Source organism: Balearica regulorum, chromosome 12 (genome assembly GCF_011004875.1).
Source record: "Balearica regulorum gibbericeps isolate bBalReg1 chromosome 12, bBalReg1.pri, whole genome shotgun sequence".
NCBI classification, from domain to species: Eukaryota; Metazoa; Chordata; class Aves; order Gruiformes; family Gruidae; genus Balearica; species Balearica regulorum.
The window spans coordinates 12175642-12197144 of record NC_046195.1 but is presented as its reverse complement, the minus strand read 5'-3'; the positions used below and the strand labels follow the sequence as shown (position 1 = coordinate 12197144).

Genomic DNA, 21503 nt, shown 5'->3' with positions numbered 1-21503 from the left:
TTGTGGTTTTAATTTTCACTCACTTAATTGTGTCTTTTGGATTTTTCTTTTGCTGTGTATGTCCTAAGTTTGTGAGGATGGCAAATCTTTCCTAATATATTCCACACTGCGTAAGTAAGGAAGACCATAACAGCTGTGATGATGCATATGATCTGTAGCATCACGAAGAAGGGCAAAAATGTCTCTGTACTGCCTCTAGGCCTTCCCCCTCCTCCTGAGGCTGCCAACTATTAAACCAGAGACTACATGACAGGTGGGGATCTGTAATTTCAACAGCACCTTTTCAGATCTTTGTATCACCTTCCACTAGCCATATTTCCTTCACATAAGAATTCCTTGTGCCTTTATCTGTTTTAGAGCTGCTTTGCATCACTGGACCCAGGTTAATAGATGGGAGTCAAACTATATGATTTTGTTCCAAGCAAATATGCAGGTGATAGCTCATAAAGGAAGGTTTATGAGCTAAACTTAGTACCATGGGATATTGAATTTACTGCCTCTGAGAAGACTCCATGTCAAATCTTTTTCAGCTGACAATCTTAAAATGTCTGACTCACTGTTCATCCTATAAACTCAGTCTGGAAAGGCAAGAATGATGTATCTACTTTTCAGAAACCTCTGAAACAGGCATAGTTTCATTGCTGTAAAAGAGGCTAGTCTGCTTGCATTGTTGTATCTGATGATGTAAGTTTGTCGACATATTTGCATGCATTTTAGGAACTTAGAGCAGGGAAAAGAGCCATTTCTGTATTTGACTGCTTTTATCCTCCTCTCTGCTCAAAGTAGACCTATGGTTGTCTTACACCTGGAGGCTGTTCTCCATGTAACAGTACACTAAATTCCTTTGGCTCACGCGTCTCAGCCTCTTGCAGGGCTGTTGCAGAAGATATAAAAATGGTACAGCCAGAACATCCTTGCCTTCTCTGGTTGCCAGGGCTCCTGGGAGGCATAGCCAGCCCTGTGGTTGAAAAGGTTAAGAGGAATGGAAGCTGGAATGAGATGCTGATTTTAATTAGGATTCTAGGAGACTGAACAGATATACAGACCATTAAGCTTGACTTTACTGGGCAAACTGTGAACAACTTTAAAAAAAAAAAAATAAAATCTGTAGGCACAGGGGTAAGTATGTTTGGCAGAGGAATCACTGCTGCTTTTGCAGATGTCACACTTCACAAACCCATTAAAGTTTCCTTGAAGGATTCAATGAGTATGAGGGTAAGGGTGATCTAGTTACAGCTCTAAACTATGCCCCATTTCATTATCAGTAGAGTTACTCTAAAAATACACCAATCATGAACACTATGGCTATAAGTTTTAGGAATTATTAGCAATTTTTAGAGCTATCATCTTAACCCAAGCTGTAGAATCCCTTGGACTACTAAAATGTTAATTCCTGGACCTACAATGGGTTGTGTGCAAATGGAGCGCTTCTCACATGCAGAGCCATGGAACTGAGGAAATGAACAGAATAGAGATGGTAGATCTGGACAGTTAAGTGAGTAGTGTTGAAATAAACTACATGGTATAACATAATGGACGTCATCCTCAGATTCCACATATGAGCTCTATTTAGCGATCTCACAAGGGCCTTGTGTAAGACTGCCTCTTAAATCTTAGGAGTATTTACTTTCATGATCTCTTACATGGAGAATGCACAAATTTTTTTTAATAGTTTTCATTAGCAAATATAACTGCCAAGATTCAATTCCAGGTTTGAACACCAACAGATGGACCTAATTTTTTCATTCAGATGAAACAATAAACTGTCATCATTTATTGAATGCTTGATTAATGTGCTTTGGTGTTGTCTTGATAACTTTAAGTAGTGGCTTTTCCTTTCATAATAACACATTTTGTAATATATTTCCTTTTTGTCTCAGATACAGACTTGGCTCTGGTCACTGGTGCAAATGACACAGTAAACTCAGCAGCACAGGAAGATCCCAATTCTATTATCACTGGCATGCCAATACTGGAACTCTGGAAAGCAAAATAAGGTACTAAAAACCAATGACAAAGTTCTGTACAGTGTTAGTTATGATATGTTAATTTATCACAGGAAAAGTGCCAACATATAGAGAGATAAACAAGGAATGTCTTTTCTAAATTAATGACTCATAAGATGAATATACACAGGTACATGTCTAACTGAAAATGGCCACTGCCTACACAGAGAGAGTAGAACTTTGCAGAGGACTAGAAAAGGAAATCCTGGCTGTTTCCGTAGGACCATCCATATGTTGGAACTACAGTCTTGAATGTTACCTTGCTTGCTTGAATCTACTGTGTTAGTCTCTTCCAACCAAAAGGATTCTATGGACTTCAAAAGATTCAAGATTTCTTGTTTCTTACTCCAATATTTTTTCAATGGATTCTCCTTTTAAAATGAGCAAAATCAGTTAGGCTATGCCTATATTAGAGATTATTCTGTGTTTAAGAGTTTGGCAGTAGAGTTCTGTTGGCAAATTCCCTGGCAGCTGTTTCAGGCATTGATTTTTAAACCAGTTCCCCAGACAAAGTAAGCCATATTCAAGGAAAAGAAGTTTTGGCAATGTAAAGGTTTCTATGTTATAGTCTTTGCCAACACAGTCATGATAGAAAAGAATGCAAGCATTTTTGTACTCTTAACTGACAAAGGTATGCAGATTGAAGCCAATATTCTAAACACACTTAGACACATGTGAGGTTAAAAGGGGAAGTCGTGTGATCTAACTGCTTCAAGTAGGCTGAGGTGCTTTACATGTATTGCTTCAGCACAAAGGAAGCCTGTGAACAGCGAAAGCTAGATAGAATGTTTCAGTTGCAAAGACTAAGCACTAAAAATGCAGGTTCAGATCAGCTGGAATTCATGCTGCATTTGGCAAAAAATTTAGTCATGAAACTGAAGCCTCAAAGTAATATTTGAAAGAAATAAAGCATTTATGATGTTCTTGAAATACAGAATTTTTAATTAGCATTAGCATCGTTTGAAATTAAGTCTGTAGTTTCAGCTTGAGCAAACTTTTTTGCTGGCACCCAAAGTATTGCTCTTCTGTAGAAAAGACACTAAGTATACTTTTTTTTAGGCTTGCAAAGAGTCTGATTCTGTTCAATTCATGAGCATCTGTCTCCAAAGCAAATAGTTTCAGAAATTGTTAGGCTGTGAGGGTGGCATTCAAGTATGGTTTAAAAAAAAAACCCTCACTGATTGAGACACACTTCAAAATGGAGTGCATCCTAGGAATGTTTTTTATAATTCAATTTTTAATTGAGTAGAAGTAAGGTTTTCCATATGGAAACCAGCCTAACTCATTATGATGAAAGTCTCAAGAGTCCTGAAGTGTGTTTAAAACCAGGACTTGTAGACATGAACAGCTATAGACATTAGTATGACTAGAGATTATATCCAAACACTGTTGATAGCATGTCTGTTGAAGATCATACTGAGACATAAAATAAAGCAAAAACTAGAGTCCATGTTATCTTCCTCACAACTTGTTTTATTGAAGTTATGTGTTATTCCAGATCATATGCACAAAATGTATTCTCAGAGTGAAGGCCAGGTCTTATCTCAGTTTGGTAGGACAGAAGTTGTATTACAAAATTTAGTTACATTAATAGGTTTACATGCTTTTTTCTGGTAATAAAATTACATTGAAATAGAGTAAATACTAGCATAAACCAAGGAATTTGTAAATTAATTGTATAGTATTAATAAAAACCATCAGAGAAACACTAATTCTGGTTTATTTTATTCTCCAGTGAGTAATCGAAAGACAGCAAAAAAAAAAAAAATCATGTTGCATTATATATAACATGAATTTTCCATCCAGGGTCATTATATGTGCATGTTCACTGTAGGTGTGCATGCATGCACTTACTTGAGGCAAATGCATTTTCTTTAGTTACCAGGGTGCGTGCGCTCTTGCTCCTTTCTCCTCTTCTCTGCTAAACAAATGGCGGAGCATGATCCATGGTATTTCCTCTGTGCAGGTGGGTCAGAATTTCTGTGTAGTTCAACACTCCCTAAATTTTTCTTTGCAGTTTTACTCTCTTAATTGTTTTGGAATAACCTGTTTATCCCTTTGGCCTCTCTTGGCATGCCCTGTTAAGCCTGGATGGATGTGCTTAACTTTTTTTTTTTACACAAATCTAATACTTCATTGTTGATTGGAGGTGCAAAGAAAATGTGATACTTTGAGACAAGGGTAGGGAATGACACTAGACTCGTTAGCAGTGATATTCAGAATGCTGAAAAGGTATGAAATATTATTTGCTTTTCCAGAGTACTGTTTGGAGGGATAATACAGCCCTATGCCAGATAGCATATCCAAACTTAAATGACTTCCTAGTCAAACTACTCATCTGTGTACATTAACAGGCTCAGCTATATGTCTGTATCTAATTAAAATATACATTTGCTCTGCACATATAACAATTTATTCTTCAATTTTGTAAACTCCGATACCACACTTTGATTTTCTTTGTCTTTACGTTCCTTAAGACAGAAACAGCATAGAGGAAAATCTTTGGCTTGTCCTAATACGTTTATCGCTAGGAGGGAAGTATATATATTTACACATACTTCTGTATAGGTCTTCTATCCCTGTTGTTGGAAAATTTTACCATCAGAACCTTTAAAGTAATAATACTCATCCTTTAGATTTCATGCTGAGTTAACTGGCTTATGGGCCCAGCTTCATATGTAGAGATGTGTTATTCAGAGGCAGAAATTAACTTTACAGGTAAGGAAAGTGAAATGCACAGGGCCACAGGTTGAGTAGGACTCAATCTTGGGTATACTGGTGTGGAGCGTTCTCTTCTGTTCACTCTTCTGCGGTATGTTTCTAAACATCCTATTGCAACACCAGTGGTCTGAGAAGCCAGCAGCAAAATCATAGTTGATTTGAATGTTGTAACAGCACCAGTATTGCTGAAATTAGACAAAAATTTCTATTTTCTGTGAGGTGAAAATACAAAGTCTGTTTTGCATTAGAGAAGTAGTTCCCACCTCTTGCTGTGGGACTCAAGAAAAAATAGATTTTTCTGTGGCAGGTAGTGGTGTAGAAACCACACCACCACGAGTGTTTTTAGTTTAATGTGATACACTACTTTCAAAATTCTACAGAATCAGATTTCTCTTCAGAATCCATAAAATGGTAGCAATGTGTTATCTTTCCCAACAAGTGAACAGGAAGAATGTTCTCAATTTTTCATATAAACTCTTACTTTGAATGTTGGTATTACTAACCACCAGTCAAAATCAACACATTTTACTGAAATGACGTCTCAAGACAAGGGACAAAAGTTCAGGAATTATGTTGAGTTGTTCAGTACCTTAATGGGTGACCTCATATTCTGGTATCAATAGATCAGCATCTTACTGCCACAGAATTATTTTATCTTAGTGGGAAAGCTTTTCTGTTTTAACATTGCTGCAGTCACCATTAAGTTTTGTGTTGCAAAACTATTTTGAATTCAGCTGATGCACAGCTTTTTGGAATACTTTGAGACACGAGTCAATGGTACCTGGCAGTATATTAATGGCATTATAGTAAATGATGGGAAATTAACAGGAAGTTTTTCCTCCTCCTTATTTTAGTATTTTCAAAGATAGGGATAGGTGGAATGGATTTTCACATCATGTTACAATTTATAAAAGTCTGATCATAATTTGTGAAAATAGACTGATTTTTAAAGCATTCAGGCAAAATACTGAAACTCAGTGCAAGAGAAAAGCAAGAGCAGATCACTACATTACTCTGCACCTGGGCCTGCAGAAGCCTATATGGAAAACCAGATGGACTCAAACTGGAAAAAAAAAAAAATGCAAGAAGCAGTAGCAAAGGATTTAAATCAGGTGAGATTACAAGTGCTTTGGAAGGGTCTCCTGTAGATTCTAAGTTGCCATCTCTTTTCAATCTCAACTTATCTTTACCCCATGCACTGACATGACCCTTTATTCAACCTAGGCTTGGATGACATTTGTGCTACCTTCCAGGAAAGGAATTGTTTTTTTGCAGCTCCCTCTCTTATTCATTTTGAGAAAAGGATTAAATACTCCCTCTGACCAAGCATAGAGGCATGCTAAAGTGAAGCCACTTCACGCTCCTGGCCAAACAAAGAACAAAAATACCTACAATAAGCAAAAGCAGATGGCTTCAGTGGCAGGAAATGAATGAGCCAGACTGCAGGTAAAATGGTTCTCTGAACACATCGGGGAGGTTTGTAATGACAGGTTCTTTGTTATCTGGGGCCTCCCCAAAGGAGGCCAGATGTCTTCTGTTGTGAAAGCAGATAGATAGAGATGCTCTTCCTTTTCCTCCCCCTTTAACTTATGGCTGTTTAAGTTACTGCTAATGGAAGTGGAAGCCTGTTTTTCCCCTTGCTCTCTGATGTCTTTGGAAACAGAAGAGATAGTGAAGGAGCATTCTGATATGAAAGAAAAGGCCCAGAACTGGTCTTTACCTCCCCATGACCCTCATTTTAAAGAACAGGGAGGTCAGTGCTGCTAACTGCACTTGAAAAAAGGATTAACCACTTGATTGCTTTCATTTGGTGGAACAAAATTATTCTTTAGTCTCAAAGCTGGAAAAATGTATCAGTGGTATTGAGACATTTTCAGTGTGAGGTGGGTAACTTTTTGGTTCGTTTGGTGGCTTATACCAGTACTGAAATTAAATAGAGGATTTAAATGTTTTTACAGAGGGGAGAGCAGGAGATGGGAGAGAAGGGAAAACTACATCTGCTGCTCAGAACAGATTTGCCGCAGAAGTGACAATAATCTCCTTCCTGCCCTCATAAAAGGTTATCATGGGAATACAACAGACCGTAATTAATTACAGATATTAGATGTTCCTCTGTCACTTGGTGTAAGAATGACTCTTGCATTACACTGAGGTTGCAGTGGAAGAAAAAGAATCTGAACCCAATGCCTGGACACAGTGTTCCAGATTTAAAATCTTTTCTGTACATTGATTTCACCTGAGAATTAAAATGAATTTACTTTTGGAATAGATTCTTAATTCCCATTGTTCAAATAAAGTGAGGTACACAAAACTTAAATTTGGAAACCATTTTTAACCTTATGAAACTATTTTCCAAAAGTAACAAAGAACAGCTTATATAAGCTTTTATCTGACCTCTGCTTCTTAAATAAAAAAACATGTTTTCAGGGAAATGTCTTGGAAGTAACTCCCCCTCCCCCCGCCCCGATTTTTCTCTCTGGTTCTTGTAAAACATTAGGTCAGTGGGTTCATTTTATTTTTGTTTGTTTAAAGTGGGTGAAAGTTTCCTTCTCAAGCTATTATACTTGTGTGATTTTTCAAAAATATTACAACAATCTTTGTTTAAGAAATACAAGAACAGATGGAAATGTCAAAAGACTATCAAAATTCATACCAAATGAAATAGCATTAATAATTGTAAAAAGCCAAAATAACCTCTCAATAGCAATAAGAACCAAATGAATAAGAAATGTGTTGTTTCAATAGCACTGAGACATGACTGCTGATTTTTCTCATTGCCTGGCACATGAAGTCAATATATATGTATATTTAAAACTATCTTTCTCATTCTGACTTCGAGCCTGCGTTTCTTGTGGTGCTGTTATAGTTCATGCACACTTCATGCGCACTCATGTAACTTAACTAGCGTTTCTTTTTGCAAATGGAAATGTTTTGATTGTCCACTGAAATGCATTTTTACACGCATTCACTTGTGCAGATAAGCATACAAACCTGAAGATAAGTATGACTTGCAGAGAGAGTGTATTTGTATCTTGTGTTTTAAGCAATATTAACTCTGATTTCGTATCTTGAAGCATTAAAAAACATAGTATAAATCAGTTGTTTGAGCCTGTGTGGATTGCTGCGTAAGCATAAAAAGACTTTCTTGAAGTATTTTTCAAGGCACTGTTTCTATCTTCACCAGGGTATGAGTGTACCCTCCTGGAGAGTATGCTACAGGTGATAATTTAGGTAGATTTTTTTTGAGGAAAATATACAACACACTTCAGAATTTTTGTTTAAAAAATAATCTATTATAACTTTTCAATCATCTGTGTCACTTTGACAAGATTTATTTTTTTAAGTAACACTTCTGAGAATATTCAGAAACACTTATCTATCTTACATCATACTTCTAATGAAACATAATTTTTACCAATGTGAATTTTTCTGGCAGAACATTCTAGTATGAAAAAAATATATTCATATAACTCCGCTTGTAAAAAATATAGCTTAGGTCTATTACCTCTGCCAGCATTAGCTGTACTGGTATAGCTTGGCAAAGTCACACTTGTGTAATTACATTCACATGTGATGACTATGACAGCAGTGCTACACATACCAGCAAAAATTTCATCAGCGCAGACAAAGTGTTATTCATGCTCTTTGAATTTGCACTATTACTGCAAAAGAAAAACCACAGCAGATTCATAGTCTGCCTAATTTAAGGAAGTCTTGTCAGAAATGTCGTGGTCGGAACCACCATCTTCCCTGTTTCTTGTCTCTGCAAATTACTTTGTCTTTGGTCCTGCGAAAAGATTTACATTTTCAGACAACTCCTACAGTGCAGTGAGCCCTTTCTGCTGCTTGGAATACAAGTATGTGGCATCTACAAAATTTTACTGCTTATGATATGCCATAGTGACATTTGTTAAGCTAGTGTTCCCCAAAATAGTAATGATATTACATAATAATGATAATAATAAACACTAATTTTTTAAAGAAGTCTAAAATTTTCCAAGAAGTTGACAATAATCTTAATATAAAAGTATGTGAATGGTACTATAGAAATCATGCACTGTATAATGATGTTTAAAGAGATCACTCTTTTCTAATACTAGGACAATTTTCCAGAATTAATCTTGAAAGTACACAATTTATATTCTATTCAATTAATGTGGTCTTTCATTTTGTATTGGTCTGTTCGTCCCCTCCAGTTAAATACTATCCCAATAATTTCCGTAAGCTTTGATGACATAAAAGTGAAATCAGTATAACTGAATAAAACACAAAGAAAACACCTGAAACAAAGTATTAATAATAATAAAAAGCTAGCACGCTAACTCCTTTTTATAGTTAGATCATTCCTTATGGCAAGAGGGGCCAAGTCCTTCTATCCCCACCTCAGGAAATACTCTCGATGTGATGAGCATATCAGGTCCACAGGTTCAAAACACAGCAGTATTTATCAAAGCATAACTGTTTTCAAATAAGTTAGTTCTAATCAGACTGCTCATTTGAGTAACTCTGCAACCTCAAGTGTGCAGGACATGACGTCTGCAGCTTACTTCTGGACAAATGCTGTAGCTATTAAGACTACTATTTATTTCCAGATTTCAATTAGATAAAAATAGTTATGTTTGTGCAATTTATCATTACGAAAGAAACAAACTGTAGTGTTACTTACCTATAGACAGACATCTTACTCTTTTCCTGCACAACATTTGGCATTTTTAATCAATGTGTACATAAAAGAAAAGAAAAAAAGCAGATTATCATATTGTCCTTTGTAGTTCTCTTTCAAAATCTCCTGATGATAGTCCACAAGGAAATAATAAATTGCTTCTATTGTGGAAAGGTACGTATCTGGCTTTCCCTTCTGATGACGCCAAAAGCAAGTTTTTCTTGTCTTCAACTCAATTTGCAGCAACCCTGTCAAGACAAAAAAATTGCATAGATTAGACAATGTGGATTGTTGGATGGGATGCCAAACAAGTCTTTAGTGGTTTTTTTATTTTGCTGCTAGCCTGCTAGATGCCTGTATGCAAATAACTTCTCTTGCTGTACCTGCATTTTTCATCTGTAAAATGGAGGCAATAATTTTATCCTCCTGTGTGGACCACTTTGAAATTTGATGAACAAATGCTGTAAATTCTAGGTTACATCCTCATATTTGCAATTAAAACTTACAGGTTATCTTTTCATTCATACAGCCTCACAGCCCTCAGTAAACTCCAGTGTCTCTTCAGATGGGAAGAGTGAAACCCACACCTACAAAGACTCATCAGTGTTCATAAATTGCTTAACAAACTTCATTTTTTGCAAAGCTAGCACCTTTCAAGTGTAAAACAGAATCCCTCAGACCGCTAGTTTTGCTGAACCGAGGACACTCTTCACTTATGCTTGTTAAGTAGCTGAAATCTCACTGGGATTACTCAGGAGTAAGTATGACAGAATCTGGTCATTACTTTTATTCAAAACTAAAAGCATTCCCACTCAAGATGAAAGAAATAAATTTGCTTTCTGTATGGCATATGAAAATCTTTTATTTACTATAATGTCTGTTTTATTATTCAGAAGAATTTTAAACATGTATCTTGGTCTTTATGTTCCTTAGGATGCACAAACTACTCACAATTAAAACCACCTTAATGTATAATCACTTTGTAAACAGGATGGACAGCTGGATTATAAAGAATAGCATATATACCTCTCAGTAATACCAGCATCAGGTTCTAAAATTATATTTTTCTAAATGTTAAAATCAGATACTAAGTCATGGGATGGTTTAGTACAAGTAATATAAATAACAATATGGTTTAAGAATTGCTTGGAAGTGATGGACAGAGAAGTTCCAGTAAGGTCCAAATTCAGGAGCACAAACTGGCCTATAGCCCAGCACTCGTAATTCTATACTTTTTACCTTCAAACTACATTTGAACTACTTTCTAGAGTAATTGCGAGATGGATTTAGTTGTCTGCTTTGCAGTTAGTAATATATGATGTCTTGCATAGTAAAAGAAATCTCTCCTACAGCATTTTTTTTTTAAAGTGAACAGGAGATTCCAGCACTGAATTTAAATGTTATTGTTGGTATTTCAGAACTAAAAATTAAAAAAATGTAGCCTAATTATTACCTCTAATAATCCTATACATATGTGCATTCAAAATTATTAACAGGAAACTGCATTAAACTTGTTTCCCTCAAGAGGTTTCAATACTTGAATTCTCAGCCCTAACCAAAGTGAAAACTTTCAAGTTCAGCAATGTTTCCACCTAAACAGCAGTGAACTAAATTTAGGGAACGATTCCTCCTGTTTGTGGTTTGAATACAAATAAGTGTTCATTGAAGGCAAGACCACTGACACTACTGAGCTTACCACAAATGCAGGAGCAGTTAATTTCAAACATAAAATTTTAGGAGTTTTGTAACCAAAAAAGAGGGAGTCAAGAATTAAAGTTTACTGAGCATGTTTCTATCTTCTATACTTTATTTGTATCTATACAGTCAAAAGGCAATATTTTATTACAAATAGATTGTTCATATGAAAGCTTACAATACTAAGGAAATCAACATGTTGGTTTTGCTTTTTTAGCATCCACACACTTTGAGCTCATTAGAAATAAATGTTTCTATGAATCAAGCAAAATGGAAATACAGCTATCTTTAAATCTAATTTGATAACGTAACCAAATTTTCCTTACAAAAGTTATTCTCCTGTATATGTGTCTTATGGCAGAAAATACCTTTCAGAGATCTCCCACCTTTCCTTAAGCCTCCATTTTTTCCTCATGTGCCACACTCTATTATCACAGCATGGTCCCTGTGCTAGAATAATCAAATGCTCAAACCTGTAGGATCCTGTATTATTCATGTTTGGTCACTGACATTACATCTAAGAGATTCTAAGTTCTTATCAATAAGATGTATGTAAAGTGTAAAGTTTACACATGTGCTGAAGCCTGCTGCTTACTCTGAGCCTTCCATCACCTCTTTGTCCCTATAGTTTGTATAATCAACAGGCAGATCCACTAGCTCAAGAAATACCAGTGCAGAAATTAAGTAATGAATAATTATGGTTTGTACCTATGGAAGCTAGTAAGAGTCGAAGTCTTACTAGTGTGCCTATTATTACTTTAATTATACTGTTAATTTCCTAAAGTATTCCTGCCTGAAATTCCTGCCTGAAATTCCTCTGCTCCTTTCCAAATCTTTTAGATTCCCAAGGTTTATGAGTAACTTATGAATTTAGGCTGAGGAAGAAGGGGTTGTCATACCTTGGATTCACCTTGCCTCTGCTATGCCCCCCTGGATCAGCGTGTTATTTTAGAAAGAATGTGGAAACTCAGAACTCCCACTTTTTCTTGACACCACACTGCTGAGTGTGATTTTGAGAGAAGAAAGATGAAAATGTGAGGACAACAGATTTGTCAGAAATAAGAGGATGATGGGACTTTGCCTCAGAAAACATCAACTTACTGCTCTCAGATATCCTAGCTGTGCACAGGCAAAGATGACTATTTTCTTGTAGAAATGAAAGCAAGCACAGAAACTTAAAAAACCCAAACAACTGAAGCAGATATATGATTCAGCCTTGTACAAGAGAATGTATAAGCTAATAAAATAGACATTTGGCTAATACAAAGTGGATCAAACTTAAAGGAAAAAATACCAAAGCAATCTGTTTCTTTAACAACCATTTTGATGTTGCCAATAAGCTCCATCACTCATATGAGAAAGTAATCATTAACATTAGATGCAATTGTTTCCTTTCTGATCTAGTGATCACTTTTAATGAAGTAATCAATCCTAAACATTACCAACTTTCAAGTATTTCCTGTCTTTAACACAACTGATTTAGTTTTGCTTTCTAAAGATACATTGTACCACTTTTCCAAGAAGATATAGAAGTATTTTTTGTCCAAGTTTTCTATGCTGTTTTTTTAAGATTGATGTACTCATTTGCTTTCTCTTGCAGTACAATTAGCTAGATTTACTCTATATATAAATGCAGGCTTACAAAACACAAGGCTTTTCTTTACACTTTCTTGGCTTCATTAATGTTTCCATGTAGTATATCTTCTAATTTCATCTTTATGAAGAAGTACAGCAATTACTTTTTATTTGGTATTACGAACACTCCTTTTTGAACTTTAAGATATGAAGAATATTGTGTTGGAGGATGACTTCATTTGTAGTTAAATTGAAAAATGGCAACAGTTGTCTATTTTCATGTCTGTACAACATAAAAATTTTATCAGTTTATGCCTAAGGAATCTCTGCCCCATTCATCTTGGAAGGCAAAACTGCAATCTCTAAAAGGAGCATTAATGCAACTTACACCCTTTACACTGGGCACTAAGGAAAGCAATGAACGCATAGGTTGTGCACACTGTTATACCCGCTGTAGGGAGCGTAAAATACTCCCTTGGGTGTGGATAAGAGACTGACTTGCATGACACTAGTCACCCCTTACAGCGATCCTGAAAGGTGCTTAGGGAAACAGAAGACCTGGAATACAGCTGGACTAGAGATGGAGTTCTAGAAAGGACGGAGGAGTCCACCAGACAAGTATTCAGATGGGGTAACTGGAAACCATTCTTTCAGAACTCCAGAGTAACAATAATCACAATTTTTTCACTGATGTACTGTGTAAGCTTCCACAGAAATCTTCAGTTTCCCTGACTGCCTGTTACTTTTCTTAAATTCACCCTTTTAAAGTAAGTTCAAAACGCTTCACAGTAACTTGTATCATGCAATTATTCTAATCTTTACAGTAATACTTCAATTTATTTGATGGAGTATGTTTTTTGTTAAACTAAATACTTAATAACAGGATTTTAATTAGCCAATACATTATACTAACATGTGGGATTCTTTAACAAACTGACTAGACAGCAAGGCAACATTCATCTTGCGTGTAAGAAGTCTGTGAAATTCCTTTTAAGGTCCAGTGCAAAGCAAGAACTAGTAAGCAGTTACATGTATTACATATAAATCTGATGGTCTGCCTCCCAGCTAAGTGCACCTTTTTCATTAATGAAAGTATTTTCAAACTTGTATTTATCTCAAAGGAAATGGAATGCTATTGCTAAATTTTTTAATCTTTTGTGGTTTTATTTAGAATACTTGAATGTATACTTCTTGTAATGAACCTAAGACAAAAAACCCTTGCAGAATTGGAAGTTTTTGCTTTCAGAGATGGATGTGGAGGGCAAGCAGGCATTCCCCTTTTGTCTGGAAAGTCATGAGGTCATTGAAATGACCATGAAACAAAGAACTTTACTAGAAAAAGAAACCAAGCCATGACATACTTGTGCTGTATCTCCTAGACTCCTCATTCATCTTCTAGTGGCCTGTCTGCCACTAGCATGTACAAAAATGCTCCCCTGGGTCTCCTGAAAAAGCAGATTGCCACCTGCAAAGCAAATCCTTCTGGCTTCCTTCAGAGGTCACTCAAATACTGTTCTTCTGTTGTTTAATGTGACAGCTTCCATTCTGTGAGACTGAGGAAATTTGTTCCAATACAGAAGTGAGAGAAATAAATGTAGGTATGTTCTTAATACTAGTCTGAATGTTTTGCAAAACAAACTATGTGACATGAAAAGTAATGGAGTCTTTGGCTCAGGAAGTCTTTGGGCAACCTAGTCTAGTGGAGGGTGTCCATGCTCGTCGCAGGGGGGTTGGAATTAGATGATCTTTGAGGTCCCTTCCAAACCAAACCATTCTAAGTCTTCTACAGCACTGAAATAAGCTGTTGTGTCTTTCATGTATACTCAGATATAGGGTTAGGTATACACTTATGTCATGCTCAGATCCGTTATATACACGTGTATTTTCCTTAATCATTGCTGTAGCAATAACATCTCAACTTTTTTTTTTTCTTACCTTGAAGTCGTTCATCAGTTATTATTTTGTTAGTTTGATTCCAGGTACTGTCAATAAATATTATTTTCTTCAGGCTAGTGCCTTCACTCCTGTTGCTTGGGATGCATTCATTCAGATTTTTTTCTTCTTCTTTCAGTTCTATTTTTGCTTGCTTAAGAAGTGGCTCTCTGGAACAGTCATCATCATTATCACAAACACCTTTCTTAGTGTATTTTTGGAGATGGAAAGCAATATCTTTTACTGAAACTGAATTGGGACCAGGAAATATAAGTGCTATCTACATGAAGAAAAGAAAGAAATCTGAGTGTCAACAAAATCTAATAAAACACCAGGAATTGCTTCATTAAAGAACAGAAATTTTCTATCCCACCCACAAACACTGAAGTCAGGAGAAGACAAAATATCTCTTAAAAAATATTCTATTGTCTAAAAGGATAAGAGACTATGTTAAAACAATGGATAAAGATACTTATTAGAGATCTTTAATTAAACATCACTTTCACCCCTCTACTTCTGTAAAAACACGTTTTTTTTTCAGCCAAGACAATGGCGTTAGCCCTGAGGAAGTTCAAATTGCACTTGTCATTGCAGTATATGGGGAAGGGAGGCCATAAAGAATAGTTTCTAATTTCATTCACAAATTTTAGGTCAGAAAAATAATCTCTTCTGCTCCTGTGTCCCACAACTCTCTTACATGAAAAACAGTGATGGCCTTACTTAGTATTTGTTCAGTAGCTATTACAGCACTCAGAATCTGTGACTAGGAAAGCCTGGACAATACAAAGTCACTGCAATCTTTTCCTGTTTTTGCCTGCTTTCCCCATTGCTCTTCCTGCTTTTTTTTCAGCTTCGTGCCTCTCTGCCACCTATGCTTTCCTTGATGACTCATTCCTTGAAGAAAATAACGTCTCTATGAGATAGGTATGTTATCCTCTTCATGTAGTCAAATAATAATGGTGTTAATTATGACGTCAAATGTGTAAGTATTAGATTTCAGATTATTCACACATTTAACTGAGCATATAAATCCAAATTCATAGCTCACTTTTTTCAGGCTCTGTGCTGGCTATGATAGACAACAGTTGCATTTGAGGAGGCTTTCTCTGTAACAGCTAATGTTAAAAAAAATTAAGTTTAAATATTGCAGCTGCTGAATATGATAAATAAATACCTAACTACTGTTTAACTTGCTGTAAGCTGAATACTTCCATATGTTTGGGCAAAATACTTCTTGATACACAGTGAATCAAATTATCCATTGTATAAGGTGGTGAAGATAAGAAATTCAAGGTGGTTAGATAGTGCTACAGTTTTTCCAAGCTTTGGAGGACCACTGTACATTTGTAGGCCTAAGCTTTGAGAGAGCTCAAGATGGACTGGACCAGATTAATAGAACTGTGCTTTCTTCCCACTCCCTCCCAGCAGAGTGCAGTACCACTGCAGGAGGAAGTACAGAAGATACCTCTGTATCTCCCCAGCACAAAGCCCAGCTATCTATATAGAATTTCTTACTTCGTGTCTTTCTTCTTCATATTCAGGAATGCAAGGGTATTTATAAATTGTGACATCATCAGGTGCCAGGAGCTTAGCATGCACAGCAGTGCTTTTGCCATCTGTTTCATTTGGGTGTTTAATAATGTCAATCTTCAAAGGTAACTATGGCAAGAAAGAAAAAGAAATAAATAAGCAATATTAATGATCACATATACAGGTACAAAAATTTATGCAAAATCCAGGAGAAACCCCTATGCGTATGTAATTAAGACATGTTTGACGATGTTTTACAATGTTTTTGTTTGAGTAAGTTTAAAACTAAACTAGAGGCAAGTGATAAGAAGCACCTGTTACATTCTTTTATTTCACATCAATTCCTACGTATGCAATGAATGCAATTTGGAATGCTGCAGTAGCAGGGTGATAAAACCTCTAGAAATAGTATCAATGAGGTAAATAAGATATGATCTTAATTTGAGCAATATAATGGTCCCAAATATGAATACTTATCTATATTAGGTATTCACCCTATTGCAAAAATGGCCATTTCAATGAAAATACACCTCAATCCATTAGGTCAAACTTCCAAAGTATTTCTAAAGTATTTTCACAATGCTTTCAAAGTACAGAGTGTCTTCAAAATACATTTTGGTTCCTAGGTGATTTTGCAAAATCTCTCTCAGTCCTCCGATCATTTTGCCAAGTATTTTAGCTGAAGGGCATTACGCTTGTTATTCTTTATTTATATTTTAAGAGTGGTCATCTGAATTATACAACCATGACATTTAGGAACACCTTTTAGCTCATATTTTATGTAAAATTCACTCTTGGGTATGGACAAATTATGTTTTTTGGTTCACAATGCATACTGTACTGGCCAGACTCCTTAGAAACTGAAAGATGAAGGTAACAGCACTGTAAAGAAACTTTTAAGAGCTAAGTGAAAACAGTCATTTGCATGAGAAGCTGAGTGACTTCAGCTTATCTTCTTATCTAGTAGATACACAAATGTTTATGTGACGACTGGAACACTGTCGGTGTTTGTCCATGTAGTTCCTCAAATAAGAACAATAATTTTATCTAACTGTAATTTATTAATACTTATAGCTGTGTTAAAGATGAATGTCCACAAAGAATGAATCAGAAAAGAAACAGTCAGACAGACTGTCTGCTCTCTGTCCCCAGTAACTAAAAGCCACAAGACTACTATAAAGAATCCACAAGAAATATTAACCTTCACAGTCGGAATTTCTTCAGTAGGGACAGTTTCAACAGGAACATAGCATGTATAACAATAGAACATCCTTGAACTACTGCATCGGGGGCATTTTGATCTCCCACTCTTTTTTGCCTTTTCAAGTACTTCCTGCGATGCTAACTGTAATTGGTGAAGTGGGTTATCTTGAAATGATGATGGACTCTGCAATTCTAGACTTTCCAAACATTCGGTATTTCTTTTTGGTCCTTGGGAGTTTTCTTCATTTAAAAGTGTAGGTGAATTTAAAGACATGGTTAGCTGAAACAGACAATATGTTGTAGCTGTTAAATAAAAATCGAAGATACTATGAACTAATTTATTGGAAATTATTCTGTATGATCCTATTTAGCAAAAAATACTCATCAAAGAAGGTATTTCCTATAACAGAAAGAATAATAGAATCATCTGATTCAGTTATAGCAGCAAGAACTCCAACCAGATTTCAGGAGAGCATGAGATAAACAGCTAAGAAGAAATTGAGATCTGTATCCTTAGTGCACATGTATGCACATTCATCATTTTTCTAAGGTAAGTTATCCTGCTCACTTGTGCAGAATTCTTTTTTTTTTTTTTTTTCTATTGGTAGGAACAGTGTCTAAAAACTTGGGGAAACACTTCAACGTGACTATTGACAATCAATTAAATGTCTACCTGACAGAAATCCGTAACAGAAAAGTTAACTGTACAAATTTAGATCTCGATCCTGAAATTTATCGTGTGGGGGCAAATCAAGATACCTGAATGAAATCCCTGTTGACAGAACTTTATGAGATAGAAGAAATCTTCCAGGAGCAAGGCTAGAGGCTGAAAAATTAGTCTCAAGAGCTAAAACATGGTTTTGGTGGTTCATATACCAGATAGTAAGTGCTGACCCAGTCTAGACCAGTTCTGCAAATTTGTATTTATTGAATAACTTTGATGGGTTTTTTCAGGCCTTCTTCAGGACAGATGTCATCTTACCCTCTGCAGCTGGCACAAAATTTTCAGAGTGTACTCTGTGTAATGCATCAGAAACACGACTGGATGCCTATACTCGATCCAAACAGAATTAGTATTGCTGTGTGCAGAGGTTCATAGTCACAGTCACAGCTGTAGTGAAACCTTCGGACTAGATCACTCAGGGTCCTCTCTGGTCTTCAAAGCAGCCCACAATCGGGAGCCTGCATAGCCTGCAGTAGTTATAAACTGCCTTTTGCACTCTGTGCTGTATCATTTAAAGTGAAAAAAGTCATCTGCAGTATTTACTTTCAGCTAATTTAGGTATACTTTTTTCATGTCAGGGATCACACTTGTGAAATGATGTAACAAAAGTCATGTTTAACAAAAACAAACAACTCCTGAGATGGGATCCAAAATTAAGTGTTTAAATAAAACCAAGTGTATTTTAATTGAAAAATAACAAAACCAAAATGCTCTGCTAACTTTCCAATAAAAATTTTAAATTAATCCCAGAAAAATTAGTTGTTATTTTCTGGTAAAATTAAATACTCATGCATACTATGATACCTTCCCCTCCCCCGTCTACAAGCTCTAGCTTTTGAAAGGTCAGGGATGTCCATTCAAATAAACACAAAATCTAATGCGCATACAAATTTTACAGTGCAATTTGCTTTTAAATATCTCTGAGATAAAGCAAATATATCCTACATCTCAGACTAACCTGTACTATTACCAAGTTTCCTCAAGAAGCAAAGAGGGTGAGAGGCCCCATAATTTGACATGCATTCCCAGCCTGCAAACTGATTCTTTTCAGTATAACGTCTTATGGCACTGTGGTGTTCAACTATGGCACCCCCAAGCACTTTCATTATTGATGCCGACAAGAGATATGCAGCTCTAACGGCGCAGGAAAACCTTTGTGGTCTCAAAATAATAGTTGTTCACAAAGTACAGCAGTATACATACGGTATACTTCTCAAAAAAAAAAAAAAAAGACAGCAATAGTTTACACAACTTGTAAGATCCAAATCTCGATTCAGACGGAAAATTTTAAGACTGTAAATAACAATTCCATCTACATCTAATCTCCAAAACCCAGATAAATGAGTGCTGCCGGAGGGTACCCTCCGCATTCCAACCGCAATTCTAAGACAATTTAAAATCTCAGTCAAGGCACAGGGTTTTTGTGTAAAGTTCATGAAGTGGAGCCAGGCCGCTCATCTCGGTTCTGCTGAGCGGTGGGAAGCACCGCCGTCAGTCAGCTCTCTGCCTGCAGAGCCCGCAGCTGCCCACACCCACACCCGGGAGGGCGGGGAGGGCAGGACTGGGACCTTCTGCGGCAAGACAGTCCCTGGGCAGCGTAAAGCAGGCTGCGGGACACGCGACGGAACTCTGCGGAGCACGGACCGTTGCTGTTGTGGTGTCTCTCGGAAATTAACAAAAGCCTAGGCGTGACCGAATGGCCCGTCACCGCAGGGACACCAGGGCCTTGAGGGCGGAAAGCCGCCTCCTACCGCGCGCCGGCCTAGCTGGAGGCCACCGGCGGCGGTCTGGGGCCCTCCACGGCGGAGAGAGCTGCCAGGCCGCCCCACACGCGGCCCCGAGCTCCCGCCACCCCCGTCGCGGCCGCCTGGCTCTCACGGGCCGCGCGGCCGCCGGAGATGCACTGCCTCCTTCCCCCCCCCCCGCCCCCCCGTGGCCTCGACGCCCTCGCGGTGGGGTTGGGCGGGGAGCTCCGCTCCGCACCGCTCCTCACCCGCTCCCTCGGCTCCAGCCCCTCCGCGGGCCGGCGCTCGCCGTAGAAGGCCGCCCGTCTCTTCTGCGGCCCTCACAGGCTCCGGAACGAAAGTGTCGGGCGCGGCCGCCGCGGGGAGGAGAGAGACGGAAGAGCGTGCCCGGGAGAGTGCTTTTCGGCGGGGAACGGTTGCTAGGAGCCCTTAGTGATGGCACGCGCTGCCTCCGGGGCCGCGCGTGCCGCCCGCGGCCATTGAAGGGCCGCGTGACAGCCCCGCGCGACTGACTGACTGACTGACTGACTGACGGGGTCCCGAGGGCCCTTCTCCGCGGCGGGGTGCCCGCCTCTCCGCACATCTCCGCGGCCAGCTGGACTCGGGGTCACCCCCGGTAGAGGAGGACGGCTCAGAGCAGCCCAAGCAGAGAGTGGCTCCTAACGGGTCATGTCTAACATGGGATTTTGTGTTTATTTGAGGGCTTCTCACTTGAAACCGGCTTTTCCACTTTTTCTGTCACAAAATCCTGACCAGAAACCGCATCCTGTTACCTGGAGGGAGAAATCCATCCTTTCCAGCAGGCTTCTGTTCAGGTTTTCCCAGCCTGTGTGGAAGGCCCCAACGCTTTCCTCCCTTTGAGGCATTTCCTGCAATGGAGCTGGTGCTGCCCTGTGTGGCCCGTCCACTTGGTAGCAGTACCTGGGAACCATGGCTTGCAATGGGAGGCTGCAGGGTTTGTGTCACTTGTTAACTCCAGCAAAGCTGCATCACTTAGACTTTATACCTGTATTTCCCCACCCCCACCCAGTAGTGTACTTGATCCATACTTAAGGCTGACACCACAGGCTGGAAGAATTGCGTTGCTGTATTCCTTTCTTGTTTTGCATCTCTCTAAATAGGACATGGGATCTTTTCTGTGGCATTCCTTGGCCAGGTTGAGGATGCTGCTCCACAGTAGCATTTAGCCAATATTCAGTGTTCAGTAACTGAATATTTAGGTTGAAGTGACTACACTAAAACAGTAATTTTGGTATAGAGAATATTTCTCTTGACTCAATGAAATAAAGTCTGTGATCTATTAGTTGTAACAGCCTTAGTGGAAAAAGTTGACATTATAGGCAGCTTTTATGCCAAACTTTGGTCTCAGTTACACCCCAAAAACCTCACTGACTTCAGTGGTATGTTCGGTGACAGAAGATTTCTACCAGCATTCTGTTGTTATTTGTTTTGACTTGATCCCTTTTTCATGCCAGCAGTATGTAATACATTGCAGGAAAGGATGTAAGGAAAAAAGGGCTGCATTTCCCATCCATATTTTTTTCATCTCCTTATGCTGTGACAGTACATCTCAATGTGCGGTAGTTAATTATGTGGAAATAACAAAATGTTTATTGGACACAAAGACGACTTTTATAATAGTTTCTAAAATTCTTTCTTACCAAACTTAATTATAGAAGGTTTTACGAAGTGTACCATCTCTTACTTTA

The 21503-nt window shown here is 37.8% G+C and overlaps 1 protein-coding gene and 1 long non-coding RNA gene across 5 annotated transcripts; one reads left to right on the top strand and one right to left on the bottom strand.

Moving 5' to 3' along the window:
* Positions 1-1972: 1972 nt before the first annotated feature.
* Positions 1973-17947, top strand: LOC142603463 (uncharacterized). Its single transcript, XR_012837393.1, has 3 exons — positions 1973-1997; positions 5666-5839; positions 17762-17947. It is a non-coding gene; the product is annotated as an uncharacterized LOC142603463 (long non-coding RNA).
* On the bottom strand, positions 8044-20197 carry DTWD1 (DTW motif tRNA-uridine aminocarboxypropyltransferase 1). Of its 4 annotated transcripts, none has more exons than XM_075764245.1 (6): positions 20043-20197; positions 17324-17605; positions 16108-16251; positions 14596-14872; positions 9394-9638; positions 8044-8514 (listed from the first exon to the last, which is right to left on the bottom strand). In XM_075764245.1, exons 2-5 carry the CDS (start codon positions 17597-17599, stop codon positions 9409-9411), a joined length of 927 nt encoding a protein of 308 aa, XP_075620360.1. In that variant the 5' UTR covers positions 17600-17605; positions 20043-20197; the 3' UTR covers positions 8044-8514; positions 9394-9408. The 4 variants fall into 4 exon arrangements, 3 of the variants coding, with proteins under 3 accessions (XP_075620360.1, XP_075620361.1, XP_075620363.1); XR_012837392.1 differs by lacking the exons at positions 8044-8514; positions 9394-9638 and adding exons at positions 11909-13316; positions 14022-14213; XM_075764246.1 differs by lacking the exons at positions 8044-8514; positions 9394-9638 and adding an exon at positions 11909-13316.
* Between the last annotated feature and the right edge of the window lie 1306 nt (positions 20198-21503).